At 47.8% G+C, this 24,652-nt stretch overlaps 1 protein-coding gene across 1 annotated transcript in view; it reads right to left on the reverse strand.

Moving 5' to 3' along the window:
• The window catches only part of LOC146349081 (bactericidal permeability-increasing protein-like), a 28,209-nt gene extending 7,402 nt beyond the window's left edge, over positions 1-20,807 (reverse strand). The window contains exons 1-10 of the mRNA XM_084851830.1: positions 20,766-20,807; positions 20,308-20,470; positions 16,580-16,750; positions 14,971-15,085; positions 12,555-12,683; positions 11,855-12,035; positions 5,947-6,010; positions 3,913-4,009; positions 1,807-2,004; positions 971-1,022 (exon numbers count right to left, since the gene is read on the reverse strand). Coding sequence (XP_084707956.1) covers positions 971-1,022; positions 1,807-2,004; positions 3,913-4,009; positions 5,947-6,010; positions 11,855-12,035; positions 12,555-12,683; positions 14,971-15,085; positions 16,580-16,750; positions 20,308-20,470; positions 20,766-20,807 — 1,212 coding nt within the window. The remainder of the gene's footprint in view (positions 1-970; positions 1,023-1,806; positions 2,005-3,912; positions 4,010-5,946; positions 6,011-11,854; positions 12,036-12,554; positions 12,684-14,970; positions 15,086-16,579; positions 16,751-20,307; positions 20,471-20,765) is intronic.
• Between the last annotated feature and the right edge of the window lie 3,845 nt (positions 20,808-24,652).

A 24,652-nucleotide genomic window follows, 5' to 3' on the forward strand; every position in this document is an offset into this window, starting at 1 on the left:
CACAACACCACACCTGTTAAATCCTTGACATTCCAATAGTCACATTAGCACACTGCATACTGTAGTTCGGAAGAGAGTATTATCTGTCACCAGTAAGTGCTGTTATGAAGGGGTCACACTTTGCCCTTATGTCATGTCTATTTGGGCTCTGCACAGAAATGTTACAGGCCTCCCACTCCTTGCATTTCAGGGGGGTCTTTTGGTCCCACTGTTTACACTTTTTTCTTGATACTGTGTATGTGTGTGTATGTATCTGTAGAAAGCATAATATTTAAAGCAGAGTTTCCCAACCTTTTTGGGTTGGTGGGCACACTTGGAATTTTGAGAGCTTGTCATGCTCTCACAACATGGCTGCCATGGGAGGGGGCTTGCCCACTCATAAAATGCCTGCCAGGGTGGGCATGGCCAGTCACAGAACATTCATTTCCCAGAAGGGAAATGGTGAGGCTAAAAGAAAGGTAACATCCCCAAGAACCAAAGTACAAGGCAGAGGGTGGCAGCTGAGCTCCAGAACACAGAACCACACTTTTGGACCAAAATAAAGATGGCGCTGGAGGGCAGCACGTCACATTGAAGCATGCCAACCCCCAGATAAAAAAACCCAATAATTAAAAAAGCTTAAATAAAATAAAAACCAGAGAGGCAGTGAGCCTGGTGGGTGCCCAGAGAGTTGTCCACGGGCATGCTGGTTAGCACCACATTGGAGACCCAACTTAATATCTCTGCCTGAGTGGGTTCTTGACATGTATACTCAGCCATATGCACCACTGAATTCAATAGGACTTACTCCCAGGTAAGCGTGTATAGGGTTGCAGCCTAAACCTGTTAATCTTGGAGGGAGCAATCCTTTGGCCCCTAGACATTGTCCGAGGGGCCATCGGAGACTGGGGATTTCCCCCCCCCCCCGAGGTTGGAGACAGCGCTCCAACCTCAGGAGGTGGAGATCCCTCCTCCTCTGCCTTCCCCTTACAGCTGGTGCGGAAAGAACCACGCCAGCTGCCCTCCGAGGTCGGAAAAGCAACCTCATAGAGCAGAGAAAGGGGGTGTTTCAGTGGGTGGGAAGGGGAGGAGACTAGAGAGGCCAGGATATGAGCTATCTGGGGGCCTCTCCAGCCTCCTTCCCTCCTCTCTCTCAGGGCGGGAGGACGGGGAGGCAAAGATCATCTCTGCTGTTCCCCCCGCCCAGCACTGCATGATCGGAAGCTTCTGAGTTCGGGGGTTTCTGATCATTGCGGGGGCAATCTAGGATTGCACGCTAAGATTCTCTGTTGCTTTCATTGCAACAAAGCAGCACAATCACTTTTCTGGGTGTGATACACCACTTGGAAACGTTTGCCCTCTCTTGGGTTTGCCTAACGAAGGGGATGAAGCTGTACCACTGGAGGCTTGCAGGACTTAATCTGCACCTTGGAATTGTCTGTGAGGCCAGGCTTGTGCCTTGGATCACGTAGAACATGGATATTTTAACCAGGCTTGAAAGTGGCATATTCTTCCCATGTCTCAGGACTGTGTGAAAGACTAAAAAGGAGCTTGGGGGAGAATTACGTACAGCGCCATGAACACCTTAGAGGGTGGGAGGAGGGAAAAACAAATATTAGTAAAACAGTGCCACAACATGTGGACAGTAACCACAGTGACACCCTCCCCTGCTTGTTTTTCTGTGTTGAGTGTGCATGTGTGTGTTATTCCCAGAAATGGGGGTTGAAGGCACAAAAATGCCCCCCTTTGGCCCATTGCTGCCTGAAGCTACAGCTTCATGGGCCTTCATAGCCAGGCCAGCCCTTCAATCTTCTTTCTGCTCTTTACCATGTCACTGGTAATCTCAAAGTTTGGCTGTCTAGCCCTGCAGTGTACATCACCAGCCATGCTGAAGAAGTAACTCGAGATCCCAAAATAAAGCATGCAGTCATGTTCCATTCCATGGGGAAACTCAGGGCAGGTGGTGAGAAGGGAGTGGCAATGTGTTGGTAGCGGGAAAAGAATTCACCCTGGGAGGAATTCACCCTGGGAGGAAACAAAGCAAAAGAAAAAGAAAGAAAAGACAGATCAGGGGTGATTTTGCATGCTTTTCAAGGACCCAACAAGCATTGAAATGGGAAACAGGACTGAGTCCCACTTCCTGCTTCTTCTGAGCTGTTTAAAAAACAGCACATGTACATCATCTGTGGGGAGAAACATCTTCCCTGTGGGAAGATGCATGAGCACCTTTTTTAATGTTACAGAAGAAAATCAAAAATAGAAGCAAGACCCAGAGACATGCAAAGGCCGTTTTGAGTCTTTGCATGTTGGCACATCCAAAAGGGATCAGTTGTTTCAGCCCTGTGAAGGTATCTTGTGCTTCAACAACTTTCTTCTCTGGGCACCCTCCAGGTTTTCCCCCTCTCATGCTGGTGAAATTAAAGCTTGACTTAGAACTAATGTTTGTCCATAAAATTCTGTGGACAGATGCTTCTGAAGAAAAAACAACAACACAAACCCTAAATCTTGCTGAAACTTTTAAGGCCACAATGTTCAGAGTGTCCTGCTATATGTCCAAATTTCTATTAATTTGTTCAGACAGTTTCAAACCAAGTTCCTGAATGAGTTGCTCTGTGCTTTTGAACCTTCTTTTTCCAAATCCAGCAGCATCCAGCTGGGGCGTAAGATAGTCATATGTTGAGTGACAGACCATATAACTTAACTTTATTCTCTTATGTATCTGTGGTATCTGTCCTTATCACCAAATAGACCCCATTTTCCCTACTAAAAACAACCTTTTGTTACTTCTCAACTTGTCTAAATGGGGACAACTCAAACGGAGTGAGTTCAGCTGTAGCTCAGCAGCAGGGCCCCCACTTTGCCTGCAGGGGGTCCCCGTTTGATCCCCGGCATCTCTGGGCAGGGCTGGCAAAGAGTCAGTCAGCCCAGCTCAGCCTTCCCCAACCTGGTGCTCTCCCGGTGTTCTGGATCTCAACTCCCATCAGACCCAGCCAGCATATCCAAAGGACAAGGAGGCTGAGAGTTGTAGTCCAAACATCTGGAGGGCACCAGGTTGGGGAAGGCTGGTGTAGCTGGTAGTCCCACCTCTAAAGCAAACAGGCATTTTGGGACCCACTGCTTAATTTGTTGCCATATATTTGTCTGGTGGCAGCGCTGCTGTTACAACCCAACTTAGGTCAGGCTGCGACCCAGTAGCGGGTACCAGTCCACTAGCTGATGACCACAGTGGTGTGTAGCCAATACTGAGTAGGTGGATCAATGGAGTGTCCCAGTATGAAGCTGCTTCCTACCTATGAAGTTGCTGATTGCTCTTCCCATTCATCTTTAAGCCCCAGAGTTCAATGCGGGATTGTTCAGGTAGGCATTAGAGTGGCCATCCGGCCTTTCATGGTATCCCCAAAGAACTGAATTTTAATGTAGTAATCCTAAATAGGACTATTGTTTGTCAAGTAGTTTTTAGGGCAGTGTTTTGTTTTGTTTTACTTTTTCTCCATTTCCTGTTTTATGGTGTGTCTATGGGCTGTCATTTTTATGGTTGTATGGCATATTTACTGTTCTTGTATTTTTGGTACATGATGCTCTAGGTTGCCTTGCATGCCTTTGGGCAGAGAAGGATGTTGCAAATGTCATCAATAAATTAAAAAATAAATAAATGAAATGCTAATAATAGCAGATAGACATATCAATAAATAAATGAGGACTAGCCCAGCACAGAGGCATTTGGTGGGCCTCTATGGAAAATAGGATGCTAAAAATAGATTGACCTTAGTCTGCTCCTGTAGGGCTCTCCTTAGGTTCTAGACTCTTATGCCAGGATGCTTTCAAGCATCCTCCGACTTGACCGCCATATGGTAAGAAGAAGTGGTCGTCCACCAAGAATGGAGCAGTGCAATTGCTCTCATGAAAAATAAAAACATCATAGGAACCACTTGCCCTACCTTCAGGCTCAGGTCTACAGAATTCTTCGTAGTAACAGGAGGCCCAACCAGGGAATAATCAATACCAGCCATGTTGTCAATTTTTGCCGTGACTACGACAAAAAACCAAACAAACAAAAATGAGGGGACAATATACATAGGGATGATGACAAAGTGACAAGAGATATTTGATGGAGGAAAATAGATAATGGTTGTTTTTGCCACAACTAACCAAAGAGTTTCACAGTGTGAAAATGAAAGGTCCAAAGCTACTTGATGGGCCGGGTGGCGGCACGCCAGCCCTTGTGAAAGACGTTCATAAGTAAAAACTGCCTTAAAAGAGAGAGTGCTACAGGAAGTATAACAATTATCATTTTTTCTCTCTGCTGTAATCACTGAGTCATGGCGTGAACATCAAGTGAAGGATGATACATGTTATGTTGAGAGTGAGCAAAAAAGAAAACAATCATTAAGGCTACTGGGTCATCATGTGCAAATTTAAAACAACAACAACAATGAAAAGAGCCTGCAATAGTTTGTCAGGAGAGCAGGACAAAATGAGTCACCAGTGGAGGGAACGAGCTGAAGGGGAACCACAGGTCCTAAGGATCCAAAATCCTGGTCTGGGCAATGCCTTTGTTAGGACCATGCTATGAAGTGGGCAGAAGAGCCCAAAGAGAGAAAAAGAGGCAACCATTCCAAGAAAGCCACTGCATCAATAGGCTGTTCACCCTCTCCAATGCTGCCTCCGCGGCCTCCTCCCTCCATAACTTTCCCCTGTGCTGAATCAGACTGAAAGCTCCTTGGGCAGAGAATTTTGGACTCTAAAGCACCAATGCACACTGAAGGTGTTCAATAAATAAGAAAGGAAAGCTTTGGTCCAAGCCCTGCAAATCAGATCAGTGTTCTGCGAGACCTGAAAGGTCCATCCGTCCATCTGTCTCCTCACTACCACCACCATCTGCATTTGCCAACTGGAGAAAATGCTCAGGTGGAGGCAGGCAAGAGACACCTCTAACCTGAATTCCACTTTCCAACAATGTCATCATGGGTCGGGAAACCTTTTCGGTGCAAGGGCTGCGTGCCCTTGTGGTTCTAGGAGCTGCATCCAAGCAGTGGGCAGAGCACAGCCGAAAGGGGTGTGGGGGGGTCACACTCTCATATTAGTCCACATACCCACAGACACGCATTCATTTATTCACATGCAGACACCTACCCAGGAACATTCCCCCCACCCCCCAGAAGGCAATGAGGCTGGGGGAAAAGCTCCAGTGGTTGCTTTAAAGGAGGGAATGCCACAGGCCAGAACTGAAGGCTTCACGGGGCAGAACCAACCCACAGGTCCGCAGTTCCACCCCGTGAACCACATGATGCCCTCCTTCCATCCCTGCCCTGGCTTCCTCTCTACTCCCATGTCAGCCCAGACTTTTCACCCGCCCTGCAAAGCTCCCTGTGTCCTTGCTCCGCCCTCCCACCTCTCTGCACCGCCCTTCCAGCGCATCCCTGCCTGTGACTTCCACTCATCCAGCTGACGCAATCGTGACACCATACGCTGGGGAGCAGCCAACTGCTGCGTTTTGCACCAGCTGAAGCTTCCGGACCCATGTTGTCACTTCTCCTCCTCCTTCAAGTCCCTCCTCAGCACCCAGCTTTTCTGGGAAGCCCTGGGATTAACCCCTTAGCTAGTTGTCAACCCTGACTTAAACTAGACTCATACCAGTTCTTCCCCTGGCCTCCGTCTTCCCCTCTCCCTCCCTGTCTCTTATTTCACCCTGCAAAACGCCACTCACATTTATGGTACTACAGACACATAAAAATGACAGAAAGCAGTCCAAAGGGTCTGCTCCCCCCCACCCCAACCCCAGTTAGGCAGTGTACAAAAGACCCTCCTCTCAAAGCCTCCCCAGCCCAGTTTCTGAGCCCCATTCTGTGAGCCCCGTTCACCACCCATTGGGCAGGACTGAGACGTCTGCTCAGGAGGGATGCTGTTTGTCTCCTGCCTGGTTACCTATTCAACTGGTTACCTGTCCCTGGCTCGGCTGCTTCATACCTGGCAGAGTTTGCAAATAGGGCTGCAGTTTGAATTTCACCAGGTCCGTCACCGCTTCATAGACCTGAGAGGAAGAAGAAGACAGACAAAGTCAGACTCGCGACCTGTTTTACAGCTTGCTTCACGTCTCAGCAGGGATTTCCCACATCCCCATTTTAGCTATGGCTGGCCCTACGCTTAATCAGCCTGTGTGATGGATATACGAATAGAATGGCTGCTAAACCTCCTCGTACCCCTGATCTTCAGCCTCTCCTCTCTACGCTAGGAGGCGCCAGACACGGCCAAAACAGGGGTGAGCGGCGTGTAAGGCCTGAAGCTCTCAGAGCTGTCCTGCAGTTGTCCCCACTCTTTCCTGCACCCTCAGACAGAGGAGCCAGAGCCAGGTAGCACTACTTGTTAACAGCCTGTCTGCATGCCACGGCACAGGCTGCCTGCCTGTTAGCTTTTGCACGGAGCAGAAGATCCCACTGTGTTCAAGGACACACTCCACTAAAATGGGGTTCATAAAAGCTTGTAACATCAGAGGCTTTGGATTTCTGCCCCCAGGACGCAAAAAAACCAAACCAAACCAAAAAGCGCCTCTTTCCAACTTGAAAGAAACCCCTGAAGCCCTTTTGAATCCTGGGAGCTGGGTTCATCTGTGGATTTGCTAACACTGAGTTAATCAATGAACGTAGAGGAAGCTAGAGCGGTCCCCCCCATGTGTGATAGGACTTCAGAATTAGGGATGGCAGAGAATTCCGCCACAGTTCTCGGTGAGGCTGAGTGCCAGTGCATTCGGCCCCCTGAAATCTGTGGCGGAACGGCCTGCCACCCCCCTGCCCCCCGCGGATCCCCCCCGGGATGAGACTTACCTGGGGCGGATCTTCCGGGCAGCGGCGGCTCCGGCGGCGGCGGCTGGTCTTCCGACCGGCTGCCGCCGCCGCCATTTGCAGACTTGTGGGGGGGGTTGTTTTTTTTTTTCAAGACATGATAGGCTACGTAAAGATTTACGTAGCCTATCATGGCTGGGTAAAAAAAAAAAAAAAAACCGCGTGCGCAAATGGCGGCGGCTACGGTGGCCGCCATTCGCGTTCCTTATTTTTGGTATCTTAGCCTATGTAAATATTTACGTAGACTAAGACAGCGAAAATAAGGGGAACGCAAATAGCGCCCGCTACGCTATTTGTGTTCCCCTTTATTTTTGCCGTCATAGTCTACGTAAATATTTATGTAGGCTAAGATGGCCAAAAATAAGGAACGCAAATGGCGGCGGCCGTAGCCGCCGCCATTTGCGCACGCGTTTTTGTTTTTTGTTTTACCCAGAGCCCTCCGTGGCCAGAAATCCGGCTGCGGACGGCTCTGGCCTGGGCCTGGCCGGCTGCTCTGCGGAGCCGCCGCGGAGCACAGCCAGCCATCGAGGATTCCGGGGGGGAGGAACGGAGTGCCTCCCCCCCCCGACGAGGATTCCAGGGGGAGGGACAGAACGCCTCCCCCCCCCATAAACATAATCAGTGGAAAGGTAAGTACATTTCGTACATCCCTATTCGGTATCCCCCTGTGCTCAATGGTTAATTTTGTTGTTGTTGTTGTTGTTCAGTCATTCAGTCGTGTCCGACTCTTCGTGACCCCATGGACCACAGCACGCCAGGCCTCTCCCGGAGCGTGCTCAAGTCCATATTCATTGCATCGGTGATGCTATCTAGCCATCTCATCCTCTGCCGCCCCCTTCTCCTTTTGCCTTCAGTCTTTCCCAGCATCAGGGTCTTTTCCAGGGAGTTTTCTCTTCGCATGGTTAATTTAGCCTTTGTCTAATTAATTAATTTTTAAAACCACAGGGATTTGGGGGTATCACATGAAGGCTGCAACTAAAATGCTTTGCGGGGGCTGGAGCCATAAACCACAAGCCTTTTACCACCCAATGTTGGTAAAACAGGGCCAGCCAGGAGTCCTCCCTGGTCTCTAGGGCTTAAACCAGGGGAGTTGAACCTCTTCCAGCTGGAGAGCTGAATTCCATTTCAGAGGAGCTCTTGGGGGACACATTCCCGTGGTGGGCGGGGCTGAAGGCAAATGGGGTGGGTCCAAAATATGAAAGATACCAGCATATTTTAGCTAAAAGCTTCTACCACCAGACACGAAGCCTTAGGAGGGCCGCTTCAACCTTTAAGAATTGTGGGGGGGGGGGGGCTGCACAAAAGCCACAAAATCACCAAACCGTTAGTGGTTGGGGAAACGGGGGCCTGACCAGGGAAAGTGGGCCGGCAAAGCCATCTCAGGAACCCCGGAGGGCTAGATTAGGACCCCAGGAGGGCACATTTGGTCCCTAAACTTCGGGTTCTGCACCTCTGGCTTAAACTGCTTCTGCTTAGTTGATCAGGGTTTGGCTTTTAAGGCTGCAACTAAGTTTTCACCTTCTATGGAACTTTTCATGAATTATTTTATGCTGCATTATTGTACAGTGCTGTAAGTGCCATTTTGGCAGACAGCTGCCCGGGGAAGCACTCTGGTGGAGATCTGCAGCAGAAGACAACAGAATTTGTGTTCCCAAAAAGTGCCAGCCCTTGGTCCGTCTCAGCTGCGCAGAAAAACAAGCGGGGGATGGCACAGCAATGAAGAAGGGAGGATTTGCGGGGATTTGATGCAGCATTTAAGCCCAATTGTGCCCCAGACATGCCCTTGTAGTAATAAAAAGACAGAGTAGAACAATAGATAAAATCCAGATGGGCCACAGGAGTCATCCAAATTTCCTCAGAAGTGGCTGTATTGGAGCCATAAAGAGGATTGTACAAATCAGCCAACAGAATTTGTCAAAACATTGTTAAAAGAGGAATGAACTGGAGGTGGATCAAGCAGAAAGGCGGGGGGGGGGGGCTGCCCGGCTTGCACACTAGCCTCTTGCTCTGTAATGGATGCTGTTCACTTGCTCAGGTTCCCTGGACAATCCAACATTCCAACCAGCGTTGCTGCCAAGCTATTGCATTCTGGGGTTTTCTCTGCACTCCACTGCGAAAGCACAACTAATTCCGATACATCTAGATTTAAGGGGGAAAGCTTCCCGGTCAGAACACAACACTTCAAGGCATGGTGAGAGCAAATGCCAAGCAACTCTTATTTTAGAAATTAAAAACATAAGAAGAGCAGCAAGGGGTGAATGCAAGAGTCCTCCCCAGCAATTTGTATCAAGAGGTACACTGCCTCTGAACATGAAGGTTCCATGTTTTGGAGTAGACCTCCATGAATTTGTCATGACTTTCTGTCATGGACCAGGACCTGAGCCTTCATCCTCAGGAGATCCCAGCCCCTTCTCCACTGAAGAAGAGGCCCCAGAGTTAATGGACTCAGCCACAGAAAGGCATCATGAGGCTTCCACCCCCCAGGACTAGGGATGTACGAATGTGACTTGCCTTTCACGGATTATGTTGATGGTGGTGGGGAGGCGTTCCGTCCCTCCCCCCGGAATCCTCGACGGGGGGGAGGCGATCCATTCCTCCCCCCCAGAATCCTCGATGGCCGGCTGTGCTCCGCGGCAGCTCCACGGAGCAGCCGGCCAGGCCCAGCCCAGCCCAGCCCAGAGCCGTCCGCAACCGGATTTCCGGCCGCGGAGAGCTCGGGGGGGGGGGGGAACCGCATACGCAAATGGCGGCAGCTACGGCCGCTGCCATTTGCGTTCCTTATTTTTAGCCGTCTGAATCTACGTAAATATTTACATAGACTATGACGGCAAAAATAAAGGGGAACGCAAATAGCGTAGCGGGCGCTATTTGCGTCCCTTTTTGATTCACCATTTTAGCCTACGTAAATCTTTACATAGGCTAAAACGGCAAATCAAAAAGGGACGCAAATAGCGCCCGCTACGCTATTTGCGTTCCGCTTTATTTTCGCCATCATAGTGATGGCCAAAAATGAGGAATGCGTACGCGGTTTTGTTTTTTTTTAAACCCACCCAGCCATGATAGGCTACGTAAATCTTTACGTAGCCTATCACGTCTTTTTTTTTTTTTTTAACAAGACTGGAAATGGCGGCGGTGGCAGCCGGTCACAAGACCAGCCGCCGCAGCCGCCGCCGCCCGGAAGATCAACTCCAAGTAAGTCCCGTCCTGGGGGGATCCGTGGGAGGGCGGGGGGCAGGCCGTTCCGCCACAGAGTTCGGGGGGGCCGAATGCACTGGCATTCGGCCTCACTGAGATCCATCACAGAATTCTCTGCCATTCCTACCCAGGACCCAGTGCTCCAGAAAGACCCCAGGGCTCACCTCCCCTGCTCCAACAAGTAGCAGAGCAGGACTGGGGTTTAAATAAGTGTGGCTGCCTTTAGGCTGATTGGCCCCACCTCCATACTGACTTAGGCTTTGCACTTCTTCACACGGAGCTTTTATCTTGTGATTGAGATGGCTCTCTGTTGGAAGTTTGCGGGCTCTCTATGTGATGCCATGAACCTCCAAGGCATCTCCTGCACTAAATGCCCTTTGTTCCATTTTTAAATACATCGCAGATAAAGAGCTATCAAATTTCCCCGTTGTGTTCCGCTTCCTCCATGAAAAGAGTAAAAGTGGCAAGAAGAGGAGTGAGATCAATGAAAGATAATGGAAGAGGCAGATACGGGGAGAAGGAGGGGTAAGGGGAGGAGGAAAAGGAAGCAGGTGACAAAGAGAGTCATTGTGATCCTATATTTAAAACAGAAGCAGAAAACCCCATTTTAAATGTAGGATTTTAGGCTGGTATAGAGATGCCCTTTGTCTCTTGAAGGGGCCTGGCCTGTTCCAGCAATCTCAGGCTGCAACAATTTGGGAGTGGCTGTGGTGTGCTAGTTTCCTCATGGCCTGAGTCCTCAGAATCTGAGGATGGCAATGCAACCATCCATAGCCACTCCAACATTGTTGCAACCTAAGATTGCTAGAACAGGCCAGGCCCCTTCAAGAGACAAGGCCTAAATCAGTATGAAGGTGGGGTCAACTGGCCTAAAGGCAGCCACACTCTTATTTAAACCCAAGTCTTGCTCTGTTCCTTGTTGGACCAACAGATAGACAACCCTCTCAGGCTTCCAGCCCCACTCAGAGCCTTCCCTGCTGCTGATTTCTTCCCATCCTACTTCCTTGTGAAATCTGACCTAACCTGACCCCTGCTCAAGATCAAAACCATAGCAGAACCCTGCAACCCAGGCTACCGAGCAGGTAATTCTTTAGATACCCATGCCATTTAGAGCTTTAAAGGTAATGACCAATGTCTACCCAGGGCAGTGGTATTCATGCTGTCCTAGATGGGTTTCCTCCAGAGGAACAGGCTCAGAGCTTGGGGTTGCTCCTTGATCTATTTTTGTGACTGGGTGCGCAAGTTGTTTCTATGGCACAGAGGCTACACTAGCTGCAACTCTGCCTGGACTCAGTTATGCTTTGGCAGCCTCTAGGTTAGACTACTGCCATGCACTATATGTGGGGCTGTCTTTGAAGACTATTTGGAAACTGCAGCCAGTGCAAAATGCAGCTGCTAGATATAACAAGGACTGATCTTACTACACCTGTGCTGTACCAATTGCATTGGCTCCCAGCCAGTTTCCAGGTCCAATTCAAAGTGCTAGTTTTAATCTTTAAGGTCCTTCATGGCTTAGGAACAGAATATTGAAGGACAGCCTGTCTCCACATAACCTACCTGTACATTAAGAGCTTCAGTGCCCCTGCCACATGAGGAGACCACTGGAGAGCAAAGCCGGGTCCAGGTGCACTCCCAGCCCACACATCTGATTCTTTGCTTGTATCTAAAACAGGCTGTTCAATCAGTCTTACCAACCAACCATATTTCTATCTTGTCTGGATCAGGTCTGTTTTTTAGCCTCTCTCCCAGAAGTTTGATGCAAATGTTAAGCAACATGGGCAAAAACCTGGTACCCTGCAGAACACTATAATTCAAAGGCCAAGGAGAAGACAAATCATTACCCAGTACTCCTTCTGGAACTGACCCACCAGGAAGAACCAGAAGCAGCCAAAAAAGCCAGCCCCTCCAGTCCCAACCCAGGAAGTCCAGAAGAACATCATAGTTGATGGTATCAAAAGGCACTGAGAGACCTGGCAGAAGTAGCAGGAACAACACTCCTCTGATCCAGTTCCTGGCAGAAATCTGCCAACAGGCAACCTAGGCAGGCTCAGCCCCAAAACCAGGCTGGAAACCAGACTGAAACATGTCCAGACGTATTTCCCTTAGGGAGCAACCCTATGCATGTTTAGACAGAAAAAAGTCCTACAACTCCCAGCATTCCCCAGCCTGCACTGTAGGACTTTTTTTCTGCTTAGGATTGTGCCTTTAGTCTGTCCTGAATCTACTTCCAAATGATCAATCATTGTTGCACCCCAATTTCTAGTATTATGGGAGGAGAAGATTGTCTCCCAATCTACTCTCTTCACACCATTCAGAATTAATTTTACACACTTTTAGCATGCTCTGCCCACCCCTTGCTAGCCATCTTTTTCGCACTCAGAGGGAAAGCAAAGAGCCTTTTGAAGTGGCTTGGTGTCTTTACCTTGTCATTTATGTTGTCATGCAAGAGAGGTCATTCATCTCCAGAAACCCAGGGCACTCATCCTGACCCCACTTGCCGTTCTGAAGGTTATAAAAGGCATAGAGCAACTGTGGACTCACAGTAACAAACCGTCCACCTCCCACTCTCCCCTGAGCCCTCCAAAGGCTTTGGAGATGGAGACCAGGAGTCCCACATTCTGGATCGGTGCAATCCCTGAGCTGGGTAGCCGGGAACTGTGAGTGTTCAGGCTGCAAAACAGAGAGGAAGGGAGGAAAGGGGGGGGGGGTTATTGGTATGGAAAGTCAGAGAATTGCCTGGTGTGCATGTGAGCTCCATCTTTGCCTTGGAAGTGTGCTTCTCCAGGATAGGACCAACTGACCAACGGGAGCAGCTCAAGTTTTTATTTACTTATTTACAGTATTTGTATACCATTCCACATCCAAAGACCTCAGAGCGGTGAACAGCAGACATGATAAAGAACAAAAGCACCACGTTGAAATAATTTTGAATTGTTTTAAAAGAGACAGAAATTTGATCAACCGTGGCCAGTCACTTGAGGAAGTCTTCCTGTAATAACAATTTTCAGGAGGCGCCGAAAGCAGCACAATGTTGCCACCGGCCTGACCTCCAAAGGCAGGGAGTTCCACAGGAAGGGGGCCACCACACTGAAGACTCTTTTCCTGGTGGACTCCAATTGGTCCATGGATCCATGTGGAACCACCAGGAACATGCCCTCTGATGACCTCAGTGACCAGGCAGGTTGGTAAGGGAGAAGGCGCTCTCTCAGGTATCCTGGTCCCAAGTTGTTTAGGGCTTGTACACTAGTCCTAAAACCGTAAGCCTTGCCCAGTAGCGAATAGGCAGCCAGTGCAGTTCCCTCAGCAAAGGAGTTACTGAGAACATCAGAAGAGCTCTGCTGGATCAGACCAAGGGTCCATCTAGTCCAGCATTCTGTTCACACAGTGGCCAACCAGCTGTCAACCAGGAAACCACAAGAAGGACAAAAGTGCAACAGCACCCTCCCACCCATGTTCCCCAGCCACTGGTGTACACAGGCATGCCACCTCAGGTACTGGAGGTAGCACATAGCCCCCATACCTAGTAGCCTTTGATAGACTTCTCCTCCAGGAGAAGTCTATCAGTGGCTGAAAAGGGGCAGCTCCTGACAAGCTGAAGAAGCGTCTCTTCTTTAACTGAAGCAAAGGGCCCTTCGGAGCTTTCCCACTGCGTTTAGGGCTCTGCAGCAACAGAGTCCTAAAAGGGTCATATTTAGGTTCCAAGCAAGCTAGATTCAGCTTGTGTTGTCGATCACAAGCTGAATATGAGCCAACAATGTGATGTGGCTGCAAAAAAGGCAAATGCTATTTGGGGCTGCATTCATAGAAGCATCGCTTCCAAATCCCGGGAAGTACTAGTTCCCCTCTACTCAGCACTGGTTAGGCCTCATCTGGAGTACTGTGTCCAGTTGTGGGCACCACACTTTAAGAAGGATGCAGACAAACTGGAGAGGGTTCAGAGGAGGGCAACAAAGATGATCAGGGGACTGGAAACAAAGCCCTATGAGGAGAGACTGAAAGAACTGGGCATGTTTAGCCTTGAGAAGAGAAGACTGAGGGGAGATATGATAGCGCTCTTCAAGTACTTGAAAGGTTGTCACAGAGAGGAAGGCCAGGATCTCTTCTCGATCATCGCAGAGTGCAGGACACGGAATAATGGGCTCAAGTGACAGGAAGCCAGATTCCAGCTGAACATCAGGAAAAACGTCCTGACTGTTGGAGCAATACGACAATGGAACCAATTACCTGGGGAGGTGGTGGGCTCTCCCACACTGGAGGCATTCAAGACGAGGCTGGACAGCCATCTGTCAGGAATGCTCTGACTTGGATTCCTGCATTGAGCAGGGGGTTGGACTCGATGGCCTTGTAGGCCCCTTCCAACCCTACTATTCTATGAATCTATGAATCTGTGATATTTTTGGCATTCTGTAGTGCTGCAGACACTTTTCTTTTTTAAAAAAAATATTTTGAAACTTTTTTTTGAGTTGCTCAGCAGACTGTGGCCCATGGGGAGGTGCCCAGTTGGGGGGCAAAATGACCCCTGGACCTCCTGAAGTGTTATACGATGCAGCAAAAGAAAAGAGAGAAACATTCAGTCAAAAGCCTGGGTAAACAAACAGGTCTTTAGCTGGTACCCAAAGTTTATAAGACTCGGCACATATATGAGGTATATATGAATTGCAACGAGAAACAAGCTGGAAGCCAGCAGAGGCCTTTTAAGCACTGAGGTGATATGATCAAAGCCGCAAACCCCCACTGACAACTCAGCCACCACAGTCTGCGTCAGCTGTAATTTCCGCACGCTTTGGGGAGGCAGCCTCACGGCGAGCACACTGCAGTCACGCAGCCGTGAGGACACCAAGGCACGGACAACCACGGCCAGGGGTAACAGTGCTCTGTTTCCCACCTGCCCTCAGCCAGAGACACGGCCGTCTGTAACATTCATTATCGTTATTTTGTTTTGCACGAATGGCCTCACCTGTGGAACCTGTAGTCCACATCTAAAATGTTTGTGATTGCAAAGCCCCCCGCAAAATTAGGCAGCGTCATCTTGGTCAGCTCTTGCTGCAAGACTGCAGCCCCCTCCTGACGAGCTGAAGGAAAGCAAAGATATATACAAGATACACTGTAAACAATAGAAGTAATTTGGAAAGAGTTTGCTCCAGCCTTAAAAGCCACTGCGGGCAAGGACTTTATTGTACCAGCAAATGCTTAAGTTTAGATTTGGGGGAAAGATGCATGCAATATTTATTTATTTATTACTCAAATCTATACACCACTTTCCACAGAGTTATTAAAGCGGTGAACATACCATATTGTTACTATCAAAACAACAATAAAAACAGCAATAAAGCTACACAGTAATAAGAAACTGAGCAGCAATAAAACTCTATGTCCCATTGTAGCAAACAGACCATAGGAGTGCCGAAGGGGCCACCTGTCACTGCTGTGCCCTCATTCACCGTACCCCCAAAGGCAGCTGCAGCACTCTCTTTTGCCAGTGGGCCCAGCTTGGCAAGAAGGAGGAGGACTGGAGGAGGAGGCACCGCTGCCGCCACAGCTGCCGTCTGACCCTGGCAGCAGCTGGGCCAGGGCTGGGCTGCTGAGCCTCTGGACCCTTGGCAGCTGCGTGCCCATGCCAACCCCTGACACTGGGCCTCTGTGTGACTTTGGTGCCAATTTAGCGGAAAAGGAACAAACAAAAGCTTCAAACTGGTTTTCATTCATCGTCACTGCCTGTCCCCTGCACCTATTCTAAAATGTTACAGGTTACCTACCTAGGGGCGCCTCTGCAACTGATGTCACGTTCATACAAACTGCCCACAAAAGCAGGAACCCTTTTCTAAAACACCAAATTGTAAAGGCTCCCCTTGCGCAACCCGCCCCCCTGCCCCCAGGCACCTATTTGTCTGAAATTTGGCAGGATTCTTCCCCTCAGAAGGAGCTACTCTGTCTGCAAATGCCGTCCCAGTCTGTCAAAGAATAAAGAAGTCATAGGTGCTTGGTCCTTGCATTTTTTAAATAATTGTTTAAACACACACACATACCCTCAAACTGTAAAGATTCCTTCCACAAAACCTCTGCACCTACTTGCCTAAGATTCGGCAGGCTTCATCACCTCATAAGTGGCTATAAGGCCTGCATACGTCATCCAGTTCTGTCAAATAATAAAAATGTTATAGCTATTTGTTGATTTCCCCATTATAGTCCATTGAGAGACATCCGAAACTTCAGAAAATGAACCGAAGCAACCAAAGCAAGGAAACGTCAGAAAATGAACCGAAGCTTCAAACTGGCGCCCATCTATACAAAGCTCTGAAACAAGTCCTGGATCACTTTTTCATGCACTGGATCACTTTTCTGTCCACACCCATATAAAGTACAGGACAGGTTAGATGCAAACATGTGTAAGAACAGCCTAACAATTAGTTTCCTTTTGATAAAGCAGCTTTGAAATTCTAAGTCAGCTGAATGCAAGATCCTAGCAAAGTGGGTGTGACTCCCAACTAATGGCCACCGGTGAGAAATTAGCAGACACAGATAAACTCCTAAAATGGAACACTTGCGGAATGACCCTGGTGCCCTACCATAATCCAGGCCCTTCGCAGTGATCCTGGCCATGAAGCCTGGGCTTGTGGCCTCCTCAGCCAGCACTAAACCAAGACAAGCCAACAGCCAAGGCAGGACCAGACTACGTTCAGCCATGCTTGCAGACACAGGAGCTTTCTGCAAACTCTGCTCAAGCCGCTGCTTAAATGCTTATTGAAAGGGGGCGTAAAAATGAGCAGCCAAGGGAAAGCAGGAAATAGGAATCATAATTCTCAGAATGAAGTTCCCCCGGTCAGTCACGCAACTGCAAAATGACTTCTCATTGCCAACAGCCAGTGTTTTCCTGTTCCCCCAAACGAGGAGTGCTCAAGCTAACATCTCTCCCCAGTTCCATATATATGTGGGCTGATTCTGGCTATTCAGTGGTGAAGAAAGAGAACTCTGCACATACACACAGGCACTGTTTTACACTTTACATGTTTCTGGACTATGCCCTGACATGGAGAGTGGGAGCCAAGCTAATCAGAAAGTCAGCAATTGCCACCTATCCCTTTTCAGAGGAATGCTCCCAAACCACTCCAACAATCTGCCCCAAAACTTGTTATTCTAAAGCCCACATAGCAACAACACGATGTAATTTAGCAAACATTGTTCACGTGAGCCTCACAATTGGGAATTGGAATATCCTATATTGTCTAATCAATGGATTACAGTTTTGGCGTCTGTATTTGGCATCTGACCCCCCAATCCACTTCGGATGCCACTTCGGATCATCCAAAGCAACCCCGATCTGCCTCAGACCAATTCAGACCCCTTCCAATCTGACTCAGATCTGAATCTGAAGCGAGATGAGGATAGATATCCAGATCGTACGTTTTGTGCATTTTCCCATTGACTTGCATGGGAAAACACAAATGGTCATAACTTTTTTAGCTGTTATGATACAGGCATGAAATTTGGGGACCTCTCCACACCCCTGGAGAGGAGGCCACCTGCAAAATCTCAGGCAGTTTGGCCCAGCAGTTTTTATGCTAGACAGAGTTGAAATCTGCTGTTTTCCACAGAAACTCTCAAAGCAAAGAGCTGTAACCTCTCCCTGTTTCCACACACGCACATGACATCTTGGCCCCTCCCAGCCCCCCTCCAGGGCATTGCACCCCCAAAAGCCCAGGCAGTTTTTCCCATTGGCTTGTGTGCTAGGCGCTGGTGAAATTTGATTTTTTTCCAGGAAAACTCCCAAAGCAAAGAGCTGTAACTTCTCCCCACCTCTGCCCTTGCCAACACCCCGAAGATGCCTCATATTGTGCTGAATTGCTTTGCCACACAGTGGACTGTTATTGGAATAAGAAGGTCATTAATATAAATACTATGTGTCTCATTCTTTTTCAACACTGCCTTGAAATTTGGATGTATAGTGTCGGTGGAACTACAACCTAGCACGCACACATACATGGACACAGACACACAAGAGCTAAAGAAAAGCAGAACTCCCTAGCAAATGATGGGTGTCTTTAATTTATTGTTTTATATTTCATGTTCCTTTATTGAAGGCAGGATAACTTCAAGAAATACAGGGCGACAGCACAGGTGATTAGATAACAGCCAAATCAAACCCTAATTTAAAAAAAAAAACTTCTTTAATTTCTGTTTTGGGAGGATCAACACAGAGAAGATACAGATCGTTCACTTCAGCATGGGGGTGGAGGGACAAATACTACACACATAGGCTGCTATAATATGTCTTTCTTTAAGGATTTAGAAAGAAAGAAAAAAACTGAACGTTTGAATATGACTTAAGGGGTGCGGGGAGGAACATGCCCAGAAGTCAATGTTTGTTTTTAAAATTCTAAATAAGAGTAGGTTTGTAAAAATCTAACAGAGACACAGTTGACTGACAAAAACAACAAGAAAATAGAACAGGGAAAGCAGAAGTAAGGCCCAACGTTACACAACAAACACAGCCTTTCCCGGAGTCCAAAATCGAGATAAACAAACACAGGACTGGTGGGGGAGGGGGAGCGTGGCAGCAAGTTGCAAGGAAAAGCTATGTCAGTTTGAAAAAATATGGAAAGGACAGATAGAATCTAATCAAATACAAATAACAAACGAGTTGGAAGTACAAAGATATAGGAGAAAGCGGTTGGAAGAGGTGCTGCAAAAGACACCATCCCAAAGGGGATGGACAATCATGGAGCGAGAGAAGGGAATGCTCCCAGTGCAACCAGGCAGTTTCCTTTTAATTTAAATTCTGAGGAAAGCCTAATGGCGATCAAAATTGAGTAAATTGAAGGAACAACTCCTAGGAATGCACGCGCACAGTCATGCACAAACGATCATCTTCCCACGCCAGCCCTCTCGCGCGCGGTGACTGAACGCAGCCTTTCGCTGAAGTATAGACCTGCTTCTTCCGCCGCTCTCTCTGATTGGAGACTGCTAGCGTCGGTTCTGGCTGAGGGTTCCTATTCGCCAAAGCACACTCCCTCCTCCTCCCGCGCTCGCCTCCCCCTCCCTCCCCCGCTCCTCCTCCTCCTGCCCCACCACGTGAGCGTTGAGAAGCTGATAGGGATGTACGAAAGTCACTTACCTTTTAGCGAAATTGATTCAAGGTGGGGGGGGAGGTGCTCCGTCCCTCCCCCCCAAATTCTGGCCAGGGGGGAGGCGTTCCGTCCCTCCCCCCTGAAATTCTGGCTGGCCGGCTCCACTCCGCAGGGATTCTGCGGAGCCGCCAGCTGGCTTCGCCAGCGGCCAGACATCCGGCCACTGCCTAGCAGGGACGCAAATGGCGGCGGCCATAGCAGCCGCCGTTTGTGTCCCTGCAGTCAGCCGTGATAGGCAACGTAAATGTTTAAGTAGCCTATCACGTCTGATTTAAAAGGAAAAAAAAAACACGTGTACGCAAATGGCGGCACCCATGGGCGCCGCCATTTGCGTTCCTTATTTTTGCCGTTTTAGTCTATGTAAACGTTTATGTAGACTAAGACGGCAAAAATAAGGGGAACGCAAATAGCGTAGCATCTACGCTATTTGTGTTCCCCTTATTTTTGCCATCTTAGTCTATGTAAATGTTTACGTAGACTAAGACGTGCCAAAATAAGGCATACGCGCGTTTGTTTTTTCTTTTAAACAAATACGCGCGTTTGTTTTTTCTTTTAAACCAGCCGTGATAGGCTACGTAAACATTTACGTAGCCTATCGCGGTGTTTTTTAAAAATCTAGCTGTGATAGGCTATGCAAATCTTTACGTAGCCTATCACGTTTTTTTGTTTTTGTTTTTTTTTAACTGGAAATGGCGGCGGCGGCAGCCGGTCAGAAGACCAGCCACCACAGCCGCCGCTGCCACCACACCGCCGCTGCACCGCCGCCGGAGCCACCGCCGCAGGGAAGATCCGCCCAAGGTAAGTCCCGTCCTGGGGGGGGCAGACCGTTCCGCCACCGATTTTGGGGGGCCGAATGCGCTGGCATTTGGCCTCCCCGAGATTCGTGGCGGAATTCTCTAACATCCCTAGAAGCTGATACATTTTGGAGACAGCCTGTCTGGACTGCTAAGGCATTCAGACGAGCTCCAAATACACGAGGCGGAGGAGGCGCTTCGCCCCAAGGCACCTCAGTACTGCTCTGAACCGCCTCGTATCACGAGCTTTTGCTCCAAAACAGCTCGCTTCACCTCATTTTTCAGACTTCATAACGAGGCAGTGCACAGCCCTAGTTAAAACTCACAATAAAAAAAAGATTTTATAAAATGTGAGCCTCCCAATTCCACATCTACACTCTCCAAAGCCCTCTGTGTGAATAGTGCCATAATACAGTTTAGTCACTAGATGGCACTGGACGTAGTTGTATCTGGGGGAAGTTTGGAGTTCCATGGGGCTGTTCTGTTCTCGTTGGAGAAAGATGGAAAAGTTCTTGTCCAGCTTCTTCACTAGCGTCTCCTATAAGCCTTCCATGACATGGAGCCAGGAGTCAAGTTTTAAACCCAAGAATTCCTAACTAGACAAAGAAAATGGCCTTCAGCTTTAATAAGAGAGATTCAGCTACTGGGTGCTATAGAAATGTAATAAACAAATAAGTAAATAAATAATCCTACAGCATGGCCTCGATAGAAATGAATATATGCTTGCATTGCCTAGCTGCAAAGCTCCACAAGGCAGAAGAAATAGTGCAAGTAAATACTTCACTCCTATTTGCTATGGGGAAAGAAGCCAGCAATGTTTATAAATCCTTTACCTTAGCTGGAAGCACATTTTCCTGGCCACATTTGATGCCCATGTCATCCCCAAGAGGAATGTGGTTTATGAGAGGACCAGCTTCTATCAAATTGCTCAGCAGCCTGGAGAAACAGCTGAGTCATTTGTTAGGGACTTGGATGAACACTGTGAATGTTCCGATTCAAAAACAGAGCCCTTTAGAGATAGACTGGAATTCTAGGCAAAGGGCTCTCTGAAAGGATGCATCTAGCAGAGGACATGGAGAGATGCAAAGGCAATCGTGAGTTTATGAAAACCAAATTGGGGCTAAGACAATGTGGGAGCCGCTTGGAGGAGGTAGCCCTTCCTGTACAAAACACCAGAACAGACTTCCCCTTCCTGGTGCACTCCAGATGTGATGGATTACAGCTATACTAGTCCCCAGCCAGCATGGCCAGTTGCAGTCTAACACATCTGGAGAGCACCAAATCGGGGAAGGTTGAACTAGAAGCTGCAGCAGCCATTCTGAAAAGGCTCCTTCTGTCTCTGCAAAAGCAGCACAAAAGATCACCTAGAGCAGAGGTAGGCAACCATCAGGGTCTTGGCATATGGAGGTCTACAGCCTGCTGTGGTTAAGTATTAGCTGTCTACATTTGCACATTTGTATACATGATGTCCAATACCTTCTGTAATGTTCACTGTCAGCTACGATTGAAGCTAAGCATGTTTCCTGTAAATTTGCTGTTTTGATTTGGCCTAAAAGAAAATTTGTACTTTCTTTGTTGTCTGTTCTGAATCTACTGCCAATCCACTTCTGTTGGGTAACTCCCAAGTTTTAATGTTACGAGAGGGGGATAACAATTTTAAAACTGTTTCAATATAAATACTCTTTTATTTATTTTTTACATTTCTATACCACCCAATAGCTAAAGCTCTCTATTACTAAAGGATCCAGTCCTACCATATCATAATGTTGATTACTAAGTTATAAATGGATACCATTGCTGAAGGAGAGCTACTGATATGTTTTGTCCTTTCCCTCACTGGTTCATCTTCTGTCAATTTGCCATTTGCATGTTTTCAAATATCTATCAATTTCCTCCCCTTCATGGATCACTGCCTTGTTGTGGCGAAGGGGCTTGCATAACTCAGTGAAGCCATAAGCTATGCCGTGCAGGGCCACCCAAGACGGACAGGTCACGGCGGAGAGTTCACTCAAAATGTGGTCCACTGGAGAAGGAAATGGCAACCCACTCCAGTATTCTTGCCAAGAAAACCCCATGGAACGTATCACAAGGCTAAAAGAGATGACACCGGAAGATGAGCCCCTCAGGTCGGAAGGTGTCCAATATACTACTGGGGAAGAGCAGAGGGTATTTCCAAATAGCGCCAGAAAGAGTGAAGCGGCTGGGCCAAAGCTGAAACACCACTCAGCTGTGGATGTGTCTGGTGGTGAAAAAAAAGTCCCATGCTGTAAAGAACAATATTGTTTAGGAACCTGGAATGTCAGATCAATGAATCAAGGTAAGCTGGAGGTGGTCAAACATGAGATGGCAGGATTGAACATCGACATCTTGGGAATCAGTGAAATAAAATGGACAGGCATGGGCGAATTTAATTCAGGTGACCATCATATCTACTACTGTGGGCAAGAATCCCTTAGAAGAAATGGAGTAGCACTCATAGTCAACAAAAGGGTGGGAAAAGCAGTACTGGGGTACAATCTCAAAAACGATAGAATGATCTCAGTACGAATCCAAGGCAAACCATTCAACATCACAGTAATTCAAGTCTCTGCCCCAACCACTGAGGCTGAAGAAGCTGAGGTTGATCGGTTCTATGAAGACCTACAACACCTTCTAGAACGGACACCAAAAAAAGATGTCCTCTTCATCATAGGGGATTGGAATGCTAAAGTAGGAAGTCAAGAAATCACCAGGATAACAGGCAAGCATGGCCTCGGTGTACAAAATGAAGCAGGACAAAGGCTAATAGAGTTTTGCCAAGAGAACACGCTGATCATAGCAAACACTCTTTTCCAACAGCACAAGACGCGACTCCACACATGGACATCACCAGATGGTCAATATCGAAATCAGATTGATTATGTACTTTGCAGCCAAAGATGGAGAAGCTCTATACAGCCAGTAAAAACAAGACCTGGAGCTGACTGTGGCTCAGATCATGAGCTTCTTGTTGCAAAATTTCAGCTTAAATTGAAGAACGTAGGGAAAACCACTCAACCATTCAGGTATGACCTAAATCATATCCCTGATGAATATACAGTGGAGGTGAGGAATAGATTTAAGGGATTAGTCCTGACAGACAGAGTGCCTGAGGAACTATGGACAGAGGTCCGTAACATTGTTCAGGAGGCAGCAACGAAATCCATCCCAAAGAAAAAGAAATGCAAGAAAGCCAAGTGGCTGTCCGATGAGGCTTTACAAATAGCTGAGGAAAGAAGGGAAGCGAAAAGCAAGGGAGAAAGGGGAAGATATACCCAACTGAATGCAGAGTTCCAGAGAATAACAAGGAGAGACAAGAAGGCTTTCTTGAATGAACAATGCAAAGAAATTGAGGAAAACAATAGAATGGGAAAGACTAGAGATCTCTTCAAGAAAATCAGAGGTATCAAGGGAACGTTTTGTGCAAAGACGGGCATGATAAAGGACAAAGAAGGCAGGGACCTAACGGAAGCATATGAGATTAAGAAGAGGTGGAAAGAATACACAGAAGAACTATACAGGAAAGATCTTAATGTCCCTGATAGCCATGATAGTGCGGTCACTGAACTTGAGCTAGACATCCTAGAAGAGTGAAGTCAAGTGGGCCTTAGGAAGCATTACTAACAACAAAGCTAGTGGAGATTACAGTATTCCAGCTGAGCTATTTAAAATCCTAAAAGATGATGCTGTTAAAGTGCTGCACTCAATATGCCAACAAATTTGGAACACTCAACAGTGGCCACAAGACTGGAAAAGGTCAGTTTACATTCCAATTCCAAAGAAGGGCAACGCCAAAGAGTGTTCAAACTACCGTACAATTGCACTCATTTCACATGCCAGCAAGGTCATGTTCAAAATCCTACAAGCTAGAGTTCAGCAGTATGTGAACCAAGAACTACCGGAAGTACAAGAGGCAGAGGAACTAGAGATCAAATCGCCAACATTCGCTGGATCATGGAGAAAGCGAGAGAATTCCAGAAAAATGTCTATTTCTGCTTCATTTTCTATGCTAAAGCCTTTGATTGTATGGATCACAACAAACTGTGGCAAATTCTGAAAGAGATGGGTGTACCAGACCACCTTACCTGTCTCCTGAGAAACCTGTACGAGGGTCAAGAAGCAACAGTAAGAACCGGACATGGAACAACTGATTGGTTCAAAATTGGGAAAGGAGTACGACAAGGCTGTATATTGTCACCCTGCTTATTTAATTTATATGCAGAGTACATCATGAAAAACGCCGGGTTGGATGAATCACAGGTCGGAATTCAGATTGCCGGGAGAATTATCAACAGCCTCAGATACGCAGACGATACCACCCTAATGGCAGAAAGCGAAGAGGATCTCAAGAGCCTCTTGTTGAGGGTGAAAGTGGAGAGCGCAAAAGCTGGTTTGAAACTCAATATTCAAAAAATGAAGATCATGGCATCAGGCCCCATCACTTCCTGGCATATAGAAGGGGAAGAAATGGAAGCAGTGACAGATTTTATTTTCTTGGGCTCCAAGATCACTGCAGACGGTGACTGTAGCCATGAAATTAAAAGACGCTTGCTCCTTGGGAGGAAAGCTATGGCAAACCTAGACAGCATAGTAAGAAGCAGAGACATCACCTTGCCGACAAAGGTCCGTCTAATCAAAGCTATGGTTTTCCCAGTAGCAACGTATGGCTGTGAGAGCTGGACTATATGGAAGGCTGAGCGCC

Source organism: Heloderma suspectum, chromosome 4 (assembly GCF_057233095.1).
Source record: "Heloderma suspectum isolate Gila_16-S chromosome 4, 16-S_ref, whole genome shotgun sequence".
NCBI lineage: Eukaryota > Metazoa > Chordata > Lepidosauria > Squamata > Helodermatidae > Heloderma > Heloderma suspectum.